This window comes from Macaca mulatta, chromosome 1 (genome assembly GCF_049350105.2).
Source record: "Macaca mulatta isolate MMU2019108-1 chromosome 1, T2T-MMU8v2.0, whole genome shotgun sequence".
Lineage (NCBI taxonomy): Eukaryota > Metazoa > Chordata > Mammalia > Primates > Cercopithecidae > Macaca > Macaca mulatta.
The window spans coordinates 59,665,135-59,678,599 of record NC_133406.1 but is presented as its reverse complement, the minus strand read 5'-3'; the positions used below and the strand labels follow the sequence as shown (position 1 = coordinate 59,678,599).

Below are 13,465 nucleotides of genomic sequence, written 5' to 3'. Positions count from 1 at the left end.
GTGGAGCTCTTATGGGCCAGTGGCAAATGATGGCAGGGGTGGCTTCCTGAGTGCAACTTGTACAGTGGTCCCACAGGGCCCTGCACTTGGTGGAGGACTGCACCTCACGCATGGTTCATGCTCTGCTCTGCTGTTGCCATTTTGAAATTTTTAATTATTATTATTTATTTATTTATTTTTTGAGATGGAGTTTCGCTCTTGTTGCCCAGGCTAGAGTACAGTGGCTTGATCTCGGCTCACTGCAACCTCCGCCTCCCAGGTTCAAGTGATTCTTCTGCCTCAACCTCCAGCGTGGCTAGGATTACAGGTGCATGCCACCACACCCAGCTAATTTTGTTATTTTTAGTAGAGATGGGGTTTTGCCATGTTGATCAGGCTGGTCTCAAACTCCTGACCTCAGGTGATCCACTGGCCTCCCAAAGTGCTGGGATTACTGGTGTGAGCCACCACACCCGGCCTAATAATTCTTTAACAAGGGCCCAGGCTTTCACTTTGCACTGGGCTCTGCAAATTACCAAGCCTGTCCTGACTGGAGGCAAGGGCTGAACCCACCTGGTGGTGGAAAAGGGCCAAAGAGGAGGTCAGGAAATGCTTCATAGAAGGACCCTGAGGGAGGAGGTGAGTCCTGCAAGTAGGCCTGGGTGTGGCTATGTGACACTATGAGGTGGGAGTGTGTTGTGTGCACCGGTGTGTGCAAGTGTGAGGCTGTGCATATGGTCCATGCAAGTGTGTGAGAGCAGGCAGTGTCTGCAGGGGCATGTGAGTGAGGGCTTGTGGATATTTATCTTTGTGAGTGTGAGTGTGTGTGTGACTTTGGTTCCCATGAGTGTATATGAGTGTGTGTGGTTTGTGGGGGAGGTGGTGGCCAGGGCAGGGAGAGTCACGGGGCTATTTAACAAATATTTATTGAGCACCTCCTCTGTGCCAGGCGCTGTGCAAGGTGCTGAGGTGAGTAAGCCCCAGCACTTGCCCAGAGGTGCTCACAGCCAGGCGAGGGAGAGAGATGTGTAAACAGACAACTGCAGTGAGAGAGCAGATTGAAACCAGACTCCTCAGAAACGCAACCCCTTCACCCACTTCCCCCAGGAGAAGCCAGATTTCCCCAGAATTGGTGGGACAGGTGGGGCTGTGGGAGAAGCCGGGAACTGTCCCAGGAGGCCGACCCCAGCCCCTCCTCAGGCACACCCAACACCACGGGAGGGGTGACTTCCCTCTGACCTGCACAGCGACACACCCAATCCCACAGAAGCAGATAAGAGGTGACCAGCAGCTCCGGCAGGGCAGGATATAAACAGCCTGGCCCTGTGGCTTCCTCCCCACCCCCACTCCCCAGCCCAGAACACACCTGAGGGGATGCAGACTGGGGTGGGCGAGAGACAGGGCTGTCTCCTGCTAGGAGGGGTCCATTCGGAGGTCCCCGGGCTGGTGAGAGTTGGGGTAAGGGTGTCCGGCGACCGACAGAGAGGGCAGCACAGAGGCCAGCCCAGGGGTCTGTGCCAGGACTGTGCAGCGTCCTGAGGGGTGAGAGGGGAGAGAACTGTTGGGGAGAAAGACGTCCCTCCCAGAGCTGCCGTCTTCCCGGCTGTCCCAGGCGCTGCCCAGGTGGCCTCACTGAGCTGCAACGTGGGGGCAGGCATGCTGTCAGTTGGTCCCCACTCTCACCCAGCCAGTGACTTCGGCCCACCTTGTCAGTAAAATGGGGACGCCCGGTCTCCTCAGAGAGCTGTGGGGTGGATCAAATGAGATAATGGGATGAGGAAAGCACCTCATAAACTGCAAATGGCAGGACAAAGGTCAGTGTGCAGCGGGCAGCACCTGCCCCCAGCCCTCCAGAAGAGGGTGAAGGGGCTGAGCACCATATTCCCAGCCCTCCTCCCTGCTACGATTTCCTTTAGGAGTTGAAGACGCTGGGAGTCAAGGGAGGCCGAACAAGCATGTCCCAGGCTTCAGAGGCCCCTCCCCCACTTCTTGGCTAGGTGACTTCAGGCCACACTGGGTCACCTCTCTTCTTTTTTTCTGAGACGGGGTCTCACTCTGTCGCCAGGCTGGAGTGCAGTGGCGCTATCTCGGCTCACTGCAACCTCCACCTCCTGGGTTCAAGTGATTCTCCTGCCTCAGCCTCCTGAGTTGCTAGGACTACAGGCGCGTGCCAGCACGCCCAGCTCATTTTTGTATTTTTAGTAGAGACAGGGTTTCACCATGTTGGCCATGATGGCCTCGATCTTCTGACCTCGTGATCCTCCTGCCTCGGCCTCCCAAAGTACTAGGATTACAGGCATAAATCATCGTGCCCAGCTGGGCCACATCTCTTAAGGGTGCAAGGACCCCGAGATACTGTGGCTAGGGAAACTAGCCTAACCAGAGTCTAATGCATAATTTTCAAGAAATGGGGTCATTTTTAGACTGAGTAGCTGTGAAAGCTTCCCCAGCTTCTGAGGTTACACCTACGCCCTGGCCCACATCCCCTTTGTCTAACTGGCTCACACTTCAGAAGGGAAATGTAAATAAAAGTCTTTTTCCAAATGGCTCCAGGATTCTGGGTTCTCTTGTGATCTCACTTTTCTCTCCAATCAACTTCCCCACTCTCTTTTCTACCATTTCTTGCTTCTCCAGAGCAAGCTGCATTTCCAGAAATCCACACACAAGCTTTAGTTTTTCTAAGATCCCTTCTTTACCCACATCACTTCAGCCAATAATCTGGTTGGCATTTCCAAGACAACAGAGCAGTATTTGAAACTCATGAATGGGATTTTATTTTTTTATTTTATTTTATTTATTTATTTATTTATTTTTATTTTTTATTTATTTTTTTTTTTTTGAGACGGAGTCTCGCTCTGTCGCCCAGGCTGGAGTGCAGTGGCCGGATCTCAGCTCACTGCAAGCTCCGCCTCCCGGGTTCACGCCATTCTCCTGCCTCAGCCTCCCGAGTAGCTGGGACTATAGGCGCCCGCCACCTCGCCTGGCTAGTTTTTTGTATTTTTTAGTAGAGACGGGGTTTCACCGTGTTAGCCAGGATGGTCTCGATCTCCTGACCTCGTGATCCGCCTGTCTCGGCCTCCCAAAGTGCTGGGATTACAGGCGTGAGCCACCGCGCCCGGCCATGAATGGGATTTTAATGTGCTCTATGGAATGTGAAGCCTCAAACTTAAGGAACTTTTCACCTGGAAAGCATTCTTCATAAGTAACATCAATGAACTGTCCTCCCTAAAACCTAGATACATTATCGCTGTGGAAACAGAATAATAGTTCTGGAGTCGATTGAGGATTAGGTTAAGAGAGCCTACACCAGGAAAAGCTCCCAGGAAACGGTTTGAGGACAGAATCAAGGCACACCTGTGGAACCTCTTTCCGCATCTGTCAAATGGGGATACTGCATCTCCTCTCTTCTTGGGAGAGGATTAAATGAGCCAGAGTGGGCTAGCGCAGTGTCTGGCATAAGACTAGGCTTTCAATGGGTGCTATACTCGCTACCTGGGTGACAGGATCATTCGCATCCCAAGCTCAGCATCACACAATATACCCATGTAACAAACCTGCACACGTACCTCCTAAATCTAGAGTAATAGTTGCAATTATTAAATAAAGAGAAACAGACTATACTTTCAACAAATGCCAACTCCTTCCCTCATTCTTTCTCAGCAAGTACTCATCTCCATTTTGTTTGTGTTTTTTTTTTCCTTTACAAGATCCTAACTCTGATTTTGTCAGACTCAAAAGCTGGGATTTATATTACAGATAAACAGCTTACAGCCCACTTGGCTGGAATGCAAAACCATCTATTCCACAAGGCCGGCCATGCAATTCTAGACATCTTGAGAACATCAGGTCCAAACCCTAGCCTTATAGGAAGAATCAGTCCCAAACAGGGCAGACTTGGTCAAGGTCAAGGTCACCCAAGCGGTGTCGCGACAGCAGGATGTTTCTGACCTCAGCTTTCTGAGTTCATGTCCTTGCTTGCATGAAGTCTTGTAAGCATTCTCTGACAGTCTCACCGGCTTCCTTTGTTCGCCTCCCAGCCCAGTCCACGTGTCTGTAAGCCCAAACCTGCTACAGGAAATCTGTAACTCCCCTCTTCGTCAGCCTTTGCCCTCACCCCTCAGCCTGGTAGACCTGCATTCTCCTCCCCTCCAACCTCTTGACCATATTCGATCCAAAGGCCCAAATTTCAGTACACAGGTAGCTAAGACAAAGGTTAGAAAAAGCCCAGAAGGCACTTTATTGGAGGTCTCTGCCTCCATTCACAGGAGAAAGGAGCCGGGAGTCCCATCCTGAGGGTCCCAGCATCAGCCCACTGGAGAGCCTGGAACAGTCCAGCACTCTGTGGGAGAGGGGAATGTTTTAGAAAAAATAGATCTCTATGTACATCTGACATATTTATAGCACATAAATTAGGGAGTGCTCTGACCCCTGCCCGTGGAGCCCAAGCACTGAGCAGGGAGATGAACGCCAGTCCAGAAAGAAGGTGCTGGAGCCCCTGCTCTGTCCTCTCCATTACGGTGCTCCCCTAGGGCCTCCCCAGGCCTCCTTGGCTCAGTCCAGGTGTCTGCAGGAGGAAGGTGTTGTCTGTATTTAGTGTCTGAGACTGGGTTTGAGGAGGCACCAGATTAAAGGAGACACATTTGCAGCTATACAGTCAGCTTCAAACCCCAGGGCTTGTAATTCCAAGAGAAGGGTGGGGAGGCAAGGCCATAGTCTCCAAGTCCCAGGATGATGGCTGACAATACACCAAAACTTCAGCTTCTCTCCACAGCACAGCTGGGAGCATTCCCCAGTGGAGGGGCCATCCGGCCTGCCTGTCCTCCCAGGAAGGTTTGCAGGCCTCAAGTGGTTGTGAGTTTGGTCCCGGGTATAGTTCCAACCCTCAGTTCCGACTCTGGAGAACCTCTTCCTCCTTCCAGCCACTTGAGTTTTTGCCAAACTTGTAGACGAGTCGCCGGCCATCCACCCGTTCCAGGATCTCCCGTTTGTAGTAGTACCTGGGTGGGGAGAAGGATGGTCAGAGGTGCTTAGGCAGGAAACGGGCCCCGAGTCGCCAGCCCTCCCACCTAGCCCGCGTTACCCCCAGGTGACCCATGCCCACTGGTATCTGCCTAAGCCGAGCCTGACTCACACTTCCTGAACTCCTCTGTTCTTCCCACCCGTAAGCAGAAGCTCTGTCCCTATACTGGCCAGTAACTGTGCCCAGGACACATGGCTCTCTGCCCTTGCTTCTTTGTATCCTATGGCTATGACTGGGGTCTGATCATTAAAGTACATGATTTTTAAGGCCAGGCAGCTGGGCACGGTGGCTCATGCCTATAATTCCAGCATTTTGGGAGGCCGAGACGGGCGGATCACTTGAGGTCAGGAATTCAAGACCAGCCTGGCCAACAGGGTGAAACCCCCGTCTCTACTTAAAATACAAAAATTAGCCGGGCATGGTGGCAGGTGCCTGTAATCCCAGCTACTTGGGAGGCTGAGGCATAAGAATCACTTGAACTTGGGAGGCAGAGGTTGTAGCGAGCCAAGATTGTACCACTGCACTCCAGCCTGGTCAACACAGTGAGACCCTGTCTCAAAAAAAAAAAAAAAAAAAGAAGAAGAAGAAAGAAAAGGCCAGGCACAGTGGTTCACACCTGTAATCCCAGCACTTTGGGAGGCCAAGGCAGGGCAGTCATTTGAGACCAGGGGTTTGAGACTGGCCTGGCCAACACAGAGACCCTTGTCTCTATTTAAAAAAGAAAAAAAGGCCGGGCACGGTGGCTCAAGCCTGTAATCCCGGCACTTTGGGAGGCCGAGGCGGGCAGATCACAAGGTCAGGAGATCGAGACCATCCTGGCTAACACCGTGAAACCCCGTCTCTACTAAAAAAATACAAAAAACTAGCCGGGCGTGGTGGCAGGCGCCTGTAGTCCCAGCTACTCGGGAGGCTGAGGCAGGAGAATGGCGTGAACCCAGGGGGCGGAGCTTGCAGTGAGCCGAAATCGAGCCACTGCACTCCAGCCTGGGCCACAGAGCAAGACTCTGTCTCAAAAAAAAAAAAAAAAAAAAAAGAAAGTAAGTATATGATTTTAGGGCTGGATGGGACCTTAAGATGACCTAGTCTACCCCTGGACATAGGAGGAAACTGAGGCCCGGAGAAAAGCAAGCTAAGTGCTTCAATGAGGAGAAAGCCAGGCCCTGGGTGGGCACAGCTCCCGCCCACTTCCCGACTCTCCAGGTGCCTTCCTGAGGACGAGCCTCACAGGTGATACAAGAAATGTTGCTGTTAGCTCAAGCACACTGTGTCTGCCATCCGCCAGGCTGATACTTCCTCCCTGTTGTCGTTTAATCCACCAAGTAGGCCAACCCAGATGTTGTCCTCACTCTACAGGACTCAGCCTTGTTGCATGCAGCCAAGTGGCATCCAGGAGGGCAGTGGGAGTGTGAGCACTGTCCCCGTGTCTGGCTGCATGGTGAGGGTCCTGGCCGCCAGCTCACCTCATGGCCCGGCTCAGCTTCTCATAGGTCATGTTGCTGTTCTTTTTCTTTTGGCCCCACAGTTGGGCCACAGCCTCGGAGCGCAGGAACTTGAAGACGCCTTCATGCCGATTCTCCCACTTCATGAGGCCCTCATTGAGCTCTGGGTGGATGAGGATGTCCCGGATGAACTCCCACAGGTGGGTACCTCTGGGTGCTACAAGGCCAGCCTCCGTCAGTTTGCCATCCAGGTGTCCCCTCTCACTCAAGGCCAGCTGGCCCTGCCCGCCCCGGCGCACTGCTGACTCGGCCACAGCATGGAGCAAGCCCCTCCAGAGTGCCTCTGTGTGGGTACTGCAGTGACTGCTTTTCTCCTCAGCCCACGTAAGCACCCACCAGCTGCCTCCTTACACCAAGGGTGTCCCAGAAGGCAGGACAGTGGCCAAGTGCAGAGAGGGCTGGAGTCAGTGGACAGGACTCTAGTGCCATGAGCCTCCCACTGGGAGCCTTATTTCCTCCTCCTCTCCAGGACCACCAAGCAAGGCTCTGTAATTAGGTGGTGACCAATACCATAGAGCCCCCAGCTTGTGCACAGCCTTAACAAAGGCCGTTTGGAGGCCAGAAAGAACGGCAGGAGGGATACCCACAATGACCCGCAGTGCCCGGGGAAGCAGCTCAGCCTCGGTGCAGGGAGGACCCAGGGGCCCCTGAAGCTCACCGTGCTTGCTCTTCTTGCCCTCGAGACAGTCCCAGTACTCTTTGCTCAGCTTTCGGGGCCGACCTCGTTTCCGCTTCCCGTGCTTGGGATCCCCCTTCTTGCAGTCAGGAAAGCCATCTGTGGGGGCGGTGGTGGAAGATCAAGGAGGGCAAGGGGGGAGTTAGGGAGAGCAGCCCCTCTATAGGAAAAGGCTGCAGAAAGAGCCGGGCCCTCTGTACACTGCTAAATGGGACACCCTCTTGGGGACCTCCCTCGACTCACCTCTGGGGAAGAGCTTGCTGTCAGTGGGATCCAGGTCCACATCACTTCCACCGGAGTCTGAGGAGTGGGAGCTCCGAGAAGCACCAGTCCCTGGGGGGTGGGGTCAGAGTAAGTCCCCTGCCGGCCCACCCTCTGCTGAACCATGCTGCTGGCTCTCAGGACACACTTCCCAGCCTGTTCCTATTCCTGCCAGAAGGCCTGAGTTCTGGTGCTGGGAGCCGGAGGGAACCAGGGACACTTTGGGGAAGGGAGGTTGTGGCCCAGAGAAGACTCTCACCTGCGGTGGAGACGTCAGAGCTGCCGGGGGAGGGGGCTCCTGCGCCACAGCTGCCGGGGTGGTAGGGGCTGGCTTGCTGACTGTCGTCCAGCAGCTCCTGGGCAAAGGGGCTGCCCTGGTCTGGGAAGAGGAGGTGAGAACTCAGAGAGGGCTCAGGGGACCAGACCAGGACAGGTGAGGCTGCCCATGGGTCTGATGACCTGCTGCAATTTTTCTAATTGAGGGAGGAAGAAGTCTGGGGAGGGGGTCATCTCTAGCACTCTGTGGAGGGGCAGGGATGGGACAAGACACGCTGGGGAAGGAAGGAGAAAACGGGTTCTCACCGAAGGGCCCTGGGTCTAGGGCCTCCTGGAAGGCCATGCCATCCTTCTCCAGCAGCTCAATGATCCAACTGAGCTCATCAGAAGAGCTAGAAGCTGACAAGGAAGGAAGGAAGGGTCACACTCCCTTCATCCCTCCCTGAAGAGTTCTCTCTGGCTGTGCCGCTGGCCCAGAGCTCCAGGGCCTGCCCACTGTCACACTGAACTCAACTCAGCTCAACATATGGAGCTGCTCCCCCGCTTCCAGGGGCCTGGACTCACTGAGGTCTCGCAGCTGGGCATGGAGTTGGTCCCCCAGAGGCCCAAAGACCAGACGCAGCTCCTCAAGGGCACAATTGCAGAGGGTGGCCCCGTCCATGTCACACCGTGAGAAGTCAATGGCGCTTGCGTCGTACTTGTTCTTCTCCACTTGGTAGCTGATCCAGTCCAGAACCTGTGTCTTCGACCAGAACTGGGGCTGTTCTCCCGACCAGCTGGTCTTCTCTGCAAGGGCCAGGCATGGCAACAGGCTCAGTCCAGACCACCCAGCAGACCTTACAGCGCTGTTTTGTTTCTTTGTTTGTTTGTTTGTTTGTTTTTTGAGACGGAGTTTCGCTCCTGTCGCCCAGGCTGGGGTGCAATGGCGCCATCTCGCCTCACTGCAACCTCCACCTCCTGGGTTCAAGCAATTCTCCTGCGTCAGCCTCCCAAGTAGCTGGGCTTACAGGTGCCCACCACCAAGATGGGCTAAAATATTTTTGTATTTTTAGTAGAGATGGGGTTTCACCATGTTGGCCAGGCTGGTCTCCAACTCTTGACCTCAGGTGATCCACCCAGCTCAGCCTCCCAAAGTGCTGGGAATACAGGTGTGAGCCACCATTCCCAGCCCACACAGCCCCATTCCTAGAGCACACTGGGGATTCACACCTCAGCCCTTGGAGCCATCGCAAGAGTAGGGGCAGGAGGTAGCATTCACAACACCCTTGTCCTGGTATCTGACACCTCCCTCTGACTGTCACAGCCCCACAACCCCCAGCACCTCAGTCACTACGTCTCAGCCTCTAGCCCTGGAATTCGTCCAGAGACCCTCCTCCCTGCCCATTCTCCCATTTGTCTAACAGGCCCTTAGATGGATCTGTCTCCCACTCCGTGCCCCATCCCACCCCGCTGAGACCCACCTGTACCCTCCAATGACATCTGGGGGTTGCTCAGGGTCAGCACCAAGTCATCGGCCCCAAAGGCGGCAGCAGGGGGAACAGGGGCCAGGGCGGAGTCCTCTGAGCTGTACATCGCACTGACGTAGTTGCTAAAAATGTTGCTAATCTCACAGGTTGCAGCCATGAGGCTACCTGTGGGTAGGGGGAGAGGGGATGAGGTTGGTGAGGGGACAAGGGTCCTCTCCTTACACTCCCAGCTACTCTGCTTTGCCCAATGATGGGCAAGAGTAGCCCCCAGGGGCAGGAAGATCATCAACTCTGCAGACACCCTCTCTTCAAGAAGGGCTCCAAGATCTCAGACCAGGGCAGGACCACAGAAGCCTCCAGCTGGACTTCCCTCCTCAGATCTCTGGGGCCCTGGAGTCAGACTGGCAGCGTCATGGCCATTCTGCCCTCCCAGAGACGATCTCTGTCTGTTCTTCGACACTTAGAACACCTACGCTCTTGCTCGGAGATCCTAGACTGGAGTGCGCAGATTCAGAACCGCAAATCCTCTGGACCCCTCTGCAGTTTCCCAAGAGCTGTTCTAGGGAATGACAGGCAGGGAATCCTACCGGAGTGGTGGAGTCCGGCTGTGGCAGGCAGGCTGGCAGTCAGGCTTAAGCCGCAGGTGGGAGAGAAATCCAGTTCTGCCAGGTAGCGCTGAGGTGTCTGGCCGCTGCGTTCCCCTACCTGGCTCTAAATAGAGCCTGGAGGGAGCTCCTCCCTGAGCTCAGGCCTTTATAGTACATCCCCTGCAGTAACCTGAGCTGGTGGCTCATTGGACGGAGGGGATTTCCTGGCCTTTAGACTGGGCTCCTGGCCCCAGGTGATTTGCATATTCAGTGCCACTTGGCCCGGATCTTAGCAGGCGGTGCTGGGAAATCAGGCCCGGCTGGTTTAATGATTGTCAGAGTCTGTCATCCCGCACCCTCTGGGGTTGGGCACAGGGCACTAGCCTGGGCAGGTGGCGGGAACATTGCTGGGGTGGGCATCTGTGCTTTCTGCTGCCCTCTGGCCCAGGAAAATCCTCCCAGGGGCCAGGCCAGAGATGGGCCAGGCAGGGGGAGGGAAAGTGAGGGACTGTGAACCTCTGGCTGACCTGGATCAGAAAGCTGCTGGCCCCTAAATTCCAGCGATTCAGCGACAAAGAGGCCTAGTAGGGAGAGGAGTTACTAGGTTTAGGGGTTTTTCCCAGAACACCCAGGACTCTGGCCAGGGGCTGGCAGGTGCTCCAGGCTCAACGCTGGGCAATACTCATGGATTAATTGGTGGTGGCTGGGCCTGCCAGCCTAGCCTTGGCTCCAGGGTCCCCACTAAAGGGGTCCTTCTCCAGCACTCAATCTGTTGGCAAGGTCTTCACTACCATCACCTGCCTGAACTCCATCCAAGCATCAGGGTTGCTGCAGTCACTCCTGAAGAGACCCGGCTCTGCTTGAAAGTTCTTCCCTCAGCGTCTGCTGAAGCCCTCCCTGCCGGAGTTGCCAGAATCCACACGGATAAGTTCATCCCTGCTCTCTGGACTCCATCCAATCTCTGGTTCACTGGACCCAGTTTTCCGGTGCCTTCTGCTGCCCTCTAGTGGTCAGAAGCCTGACTATCTGGGTCACGTCATTCAACGAAGAGGGAACGCATAGTATTAATATATTTACCAAGCACTTTTCAACATATTCTCTCATTTAATCCTCACACCAAAAAAGTCCTGTAAGGAATGCATGGTTATTCCCATTTTATAGACAAGAAAGTTGCAGCGTGGAGGGTTCCCTTAGAATGGCTTGCCCAGGCCACACAGAGTTGGTGAAGGGGTGGGGCTGAGATTCACACCCAGGTATGCAGGTGTGTTGTACATGAAACCCTTGCTCTTTCCCTGCACAGGACTCAGAGTCTTCCCTCCCAGCTCCATGGTCAGAGCCCTTGCCTTCCCTGTGGGTAGAGTCCCCCATGTCTGTGGTTGTCTCTATGGACTCAGCCTGAAACACAATGGACAGGGTCTTATAGACCCTCCTTGAGATCCTGAATGGGGTAATACAGGTGGCTGAGGCAGGAGACTTGTAGCCAACATCTGCAACTGTGTCATCTTGGGTGAGACCCTTGGAGTCTGCGCTTGTTTCCTCATCTATAAAAAATGAGGTTGTCTGAATTCAATAATCCCTAAGATCGCTTCCAGATCTAGCATTTTGTTTGTTTATTTTGTTTTGAGGTGGAATCTCGTTCTGTCACCCAGGTTGGAGTGCAGTGGCGCGATCTCTGCTCACTGCAACCTCTGCCTCCTGGGTTCAAGCAATTCTCCTGCCTCAGCTTCCCGAGTAGCCAGGATTACAGACCACCGCCACACCCGGCTTTTTGTATTTTTAGTAGAGATGGGATTTCACCGTGTTAGTCAGGATGGACTCGATCTCCTGACCTTGTGATCTGCCTGCCTCGGCCTCCCAAAGTACTGGGATTACAAGCATGAGCCACCGTGCCTAGCCCAGATCTAGATTTTTATGCATCTAAAAATGTAGGATCCGGTGGCTCACACCTGTAATCACTCCATCTCAAAAAAAAAAAAATGTAGGATCTGTGTGACCCACCTCCATTAATGCATAACTTGCGGAGTTCCTGGCCACCCTCAGCCAGGGTGGGTGAAATGGTTACTCAAACAAAAGGTGACTCCACCTTCCACAGATACTCCTTTCTTTAACTCTATAGCCTGAGGACAAAGAAAGTCCTGCCCAGAGAATCTGCTTCTTACCTTCCTCCTCTCTGAAGCGCCTGGGTGCCTAGGAGAGAGTTAATGTCCAGGATTCCCCCCCCAACCCCACCCCCACCCCCCACCCCCGCACTGGGACAGTGCAGGCAGGAGAGCCTGGGGCTCAGTAGGATTTTCCCCAGCCCTTCAGGGGGCCTCCCCCAAGGAGCCTGAGGCAGGCACACCCTCCACCCAGTCCCTCACCCAGGAATGTGGGAGAACCGGCTTCTAGCCCCAGGGCTGCTCACGTGCTCCCTGCCCTGAAGAGTATCTGGCTGGGGCTCCCAGGATGGCGGGGTGAAGAGGAGGATGTATGAGAAAAATGAGAAGGCTCTCAGCTCCCTTGCCTTCTTGGAGCTTCCTCACCGGTGACATGGAGCTGAGATAAGGAATCCCTACAGACTAGCAGCTTGAGATAAGTGGGAAAGACTGGATTGAGGTCAGTGCCTTGGAAGCATGGGGATGGGGGTGGGGAGAAGATTCCAGGATAGTGGTCAAGAGAGCTACGGAGCAGGATGCCAGGGGCTTCCCAGTACTCTGTGATGGCAAAAACAGCCCACTGGCCTCCTCTCTCCCCACAGAGCTTGCCCACACGGCAGCACAGCCTCATCTGTGGGATGGGAGGATGCCCTACAAAAGGACAGCCACATCCAGTAGGCCTGTCGGGTACAAAGGTGGCGAGTGAGGCAGGCTACACAGCTCAGGATACCTGTGCTATGAAATGGGAACCCACAAAGTTAGTGGAGTCACAGAACGGCTGTTAGAAGAAGGACTTCCAGCCTTTCCTTCCAGTGACCTTTCATGATTACTGGGCCTGTGGGTGCTATAGATTTTTGTAAAGAGCAAGGAAAGATAGCTACTGATAAGCTAGACACCAGGTTGGGGAGAGGGGGAGGCAACTGGATAGCCCTAAAATAGTCCTTGTCAATAACATATTGCCAGGAACAGTCCTGAAAGAGCCACAGGAGTTTGCTGTCAAAATGCCAGTGCCTAGAGTGTCTCTTCCGATCCTGGGCCTCCAGATCCCTCTCCTGTGACCCACATCGCCCTCTCTGATGGTGAAGTTGAGTGTGCCATGCATGGGGCAGAGGCCTCTCCAGTCTACCACTTGGTCACTAGTCCCTTGCTCTTGCTGAGTGAAAGCAAATGGACTCATTCCCGACCCTTGTGCAGGGGAGGGAGAAAGCCTGTTTGATAACCTAAAGCCAAGGACAGAGCAGAGCTGCGAACAGAGGCTGGTTCAGGGGTGCCCTGTATTTAAAGAAAGGCAACTGAAACACACTAAATATTTCTTCCAACCCTCCCCTCATCCCACTCCCAAACCCAGATTGCTAACTGTTTAGGTCCCCATGTTGAGGCCAGGAAATCAGAATTTAATGCTAAGTTCTAAAAGACTACTGATTACCACACCATTCAAATAGTCATCCAGGAGCAAAGACAGGTGAGGCCCAGTGAAGCCTTGATGGGGAGAAGGGTAGAGAAAAAGTCGTAAGACAGTTTTTTATTTTTATTTTTGAGACAGGGTCTCACTCTGTCACTCAGGCT

The 13,465-nt window shown here is 54.1% G+C and overlaps 1 protein-coding gene across 2 annotated transcripts; it reads right to left on the bottom strand.

Annotated features, from left to right (window-relative positions):
* Positions 1 to 4,192: 4,192 nt before the first annotated feature.
* Positions 4,193 to 12,132, bottom strand: ELF3 (E74 like ETS transcription factor 3). Of its 2 annotated transcripts, XM_015120231.2 has the most exons (10): positions 11,924 to 12,132; positions 9,765 to 10,790; positions 9,172 to 9,342; positions 8,276 to 8,497; positions 8,018 to 8,110; positions 7,695 to 7,814; positions 7,418 to 7,507; positions 7,157 to 7,273; positions 6,460 to 6,655; positions 4,193 to 4,976 (listed from the first exon to the last, which is right to left on the bottom strand). In XM_015120231.2, the coding sequence occupies exons 3-10, from the start codon at positions 9,332 to 9,334 to the stop codon at positions 4,862 to 4,864; spliced, it is 1,116 nt and encodes a 371-aa protein (XP_014975717.1). In that variant the 5' UTR covers positions 9,335 to 9,342; positions 9,765 to 10,790; positions 11,924 to 12,132; the 3' UTR covers positions 4,193 to 4,861. The 2 variants fall into 2 exon arrangements, with proteins under 2 accessions (XP_014975717.1, XP_014975722.1); XM_015120236.3 differs by lacking the exon at positions 11,924 to 12,132 and having other exon boundaries at positions 9,651 to 9,901.
* Between the last annotated feature and the right edge of the window lie 1,333 nt (positions 12,133 to 13,465).

Bases quoted from the DNA above. Each gene is read 5' to 3' on its own strand.
- ELF3 (XM_015120231.2), bottom strand. From the start codon at position 9,334: ATGGCTGCAACCTGTGAGATTAGCAACATTTTTAGCAACTACGTCAGT. The intron at 7,815-8,017 runs GTGAGAACCCGT...TCCTCTTCCCAG, and splicing joins CCTAGACCCAGGGCCCTTCG to ACCAGGGCAGCCCCTTTGCC. The intron at 7,274-7,417 runs GTGAGTCGAGGG...CCGCCCCCACAG, and splicing joins CAGCAAGCTCTTCCCCAGAG to ATGGCTTTCCTGACTGCAAG.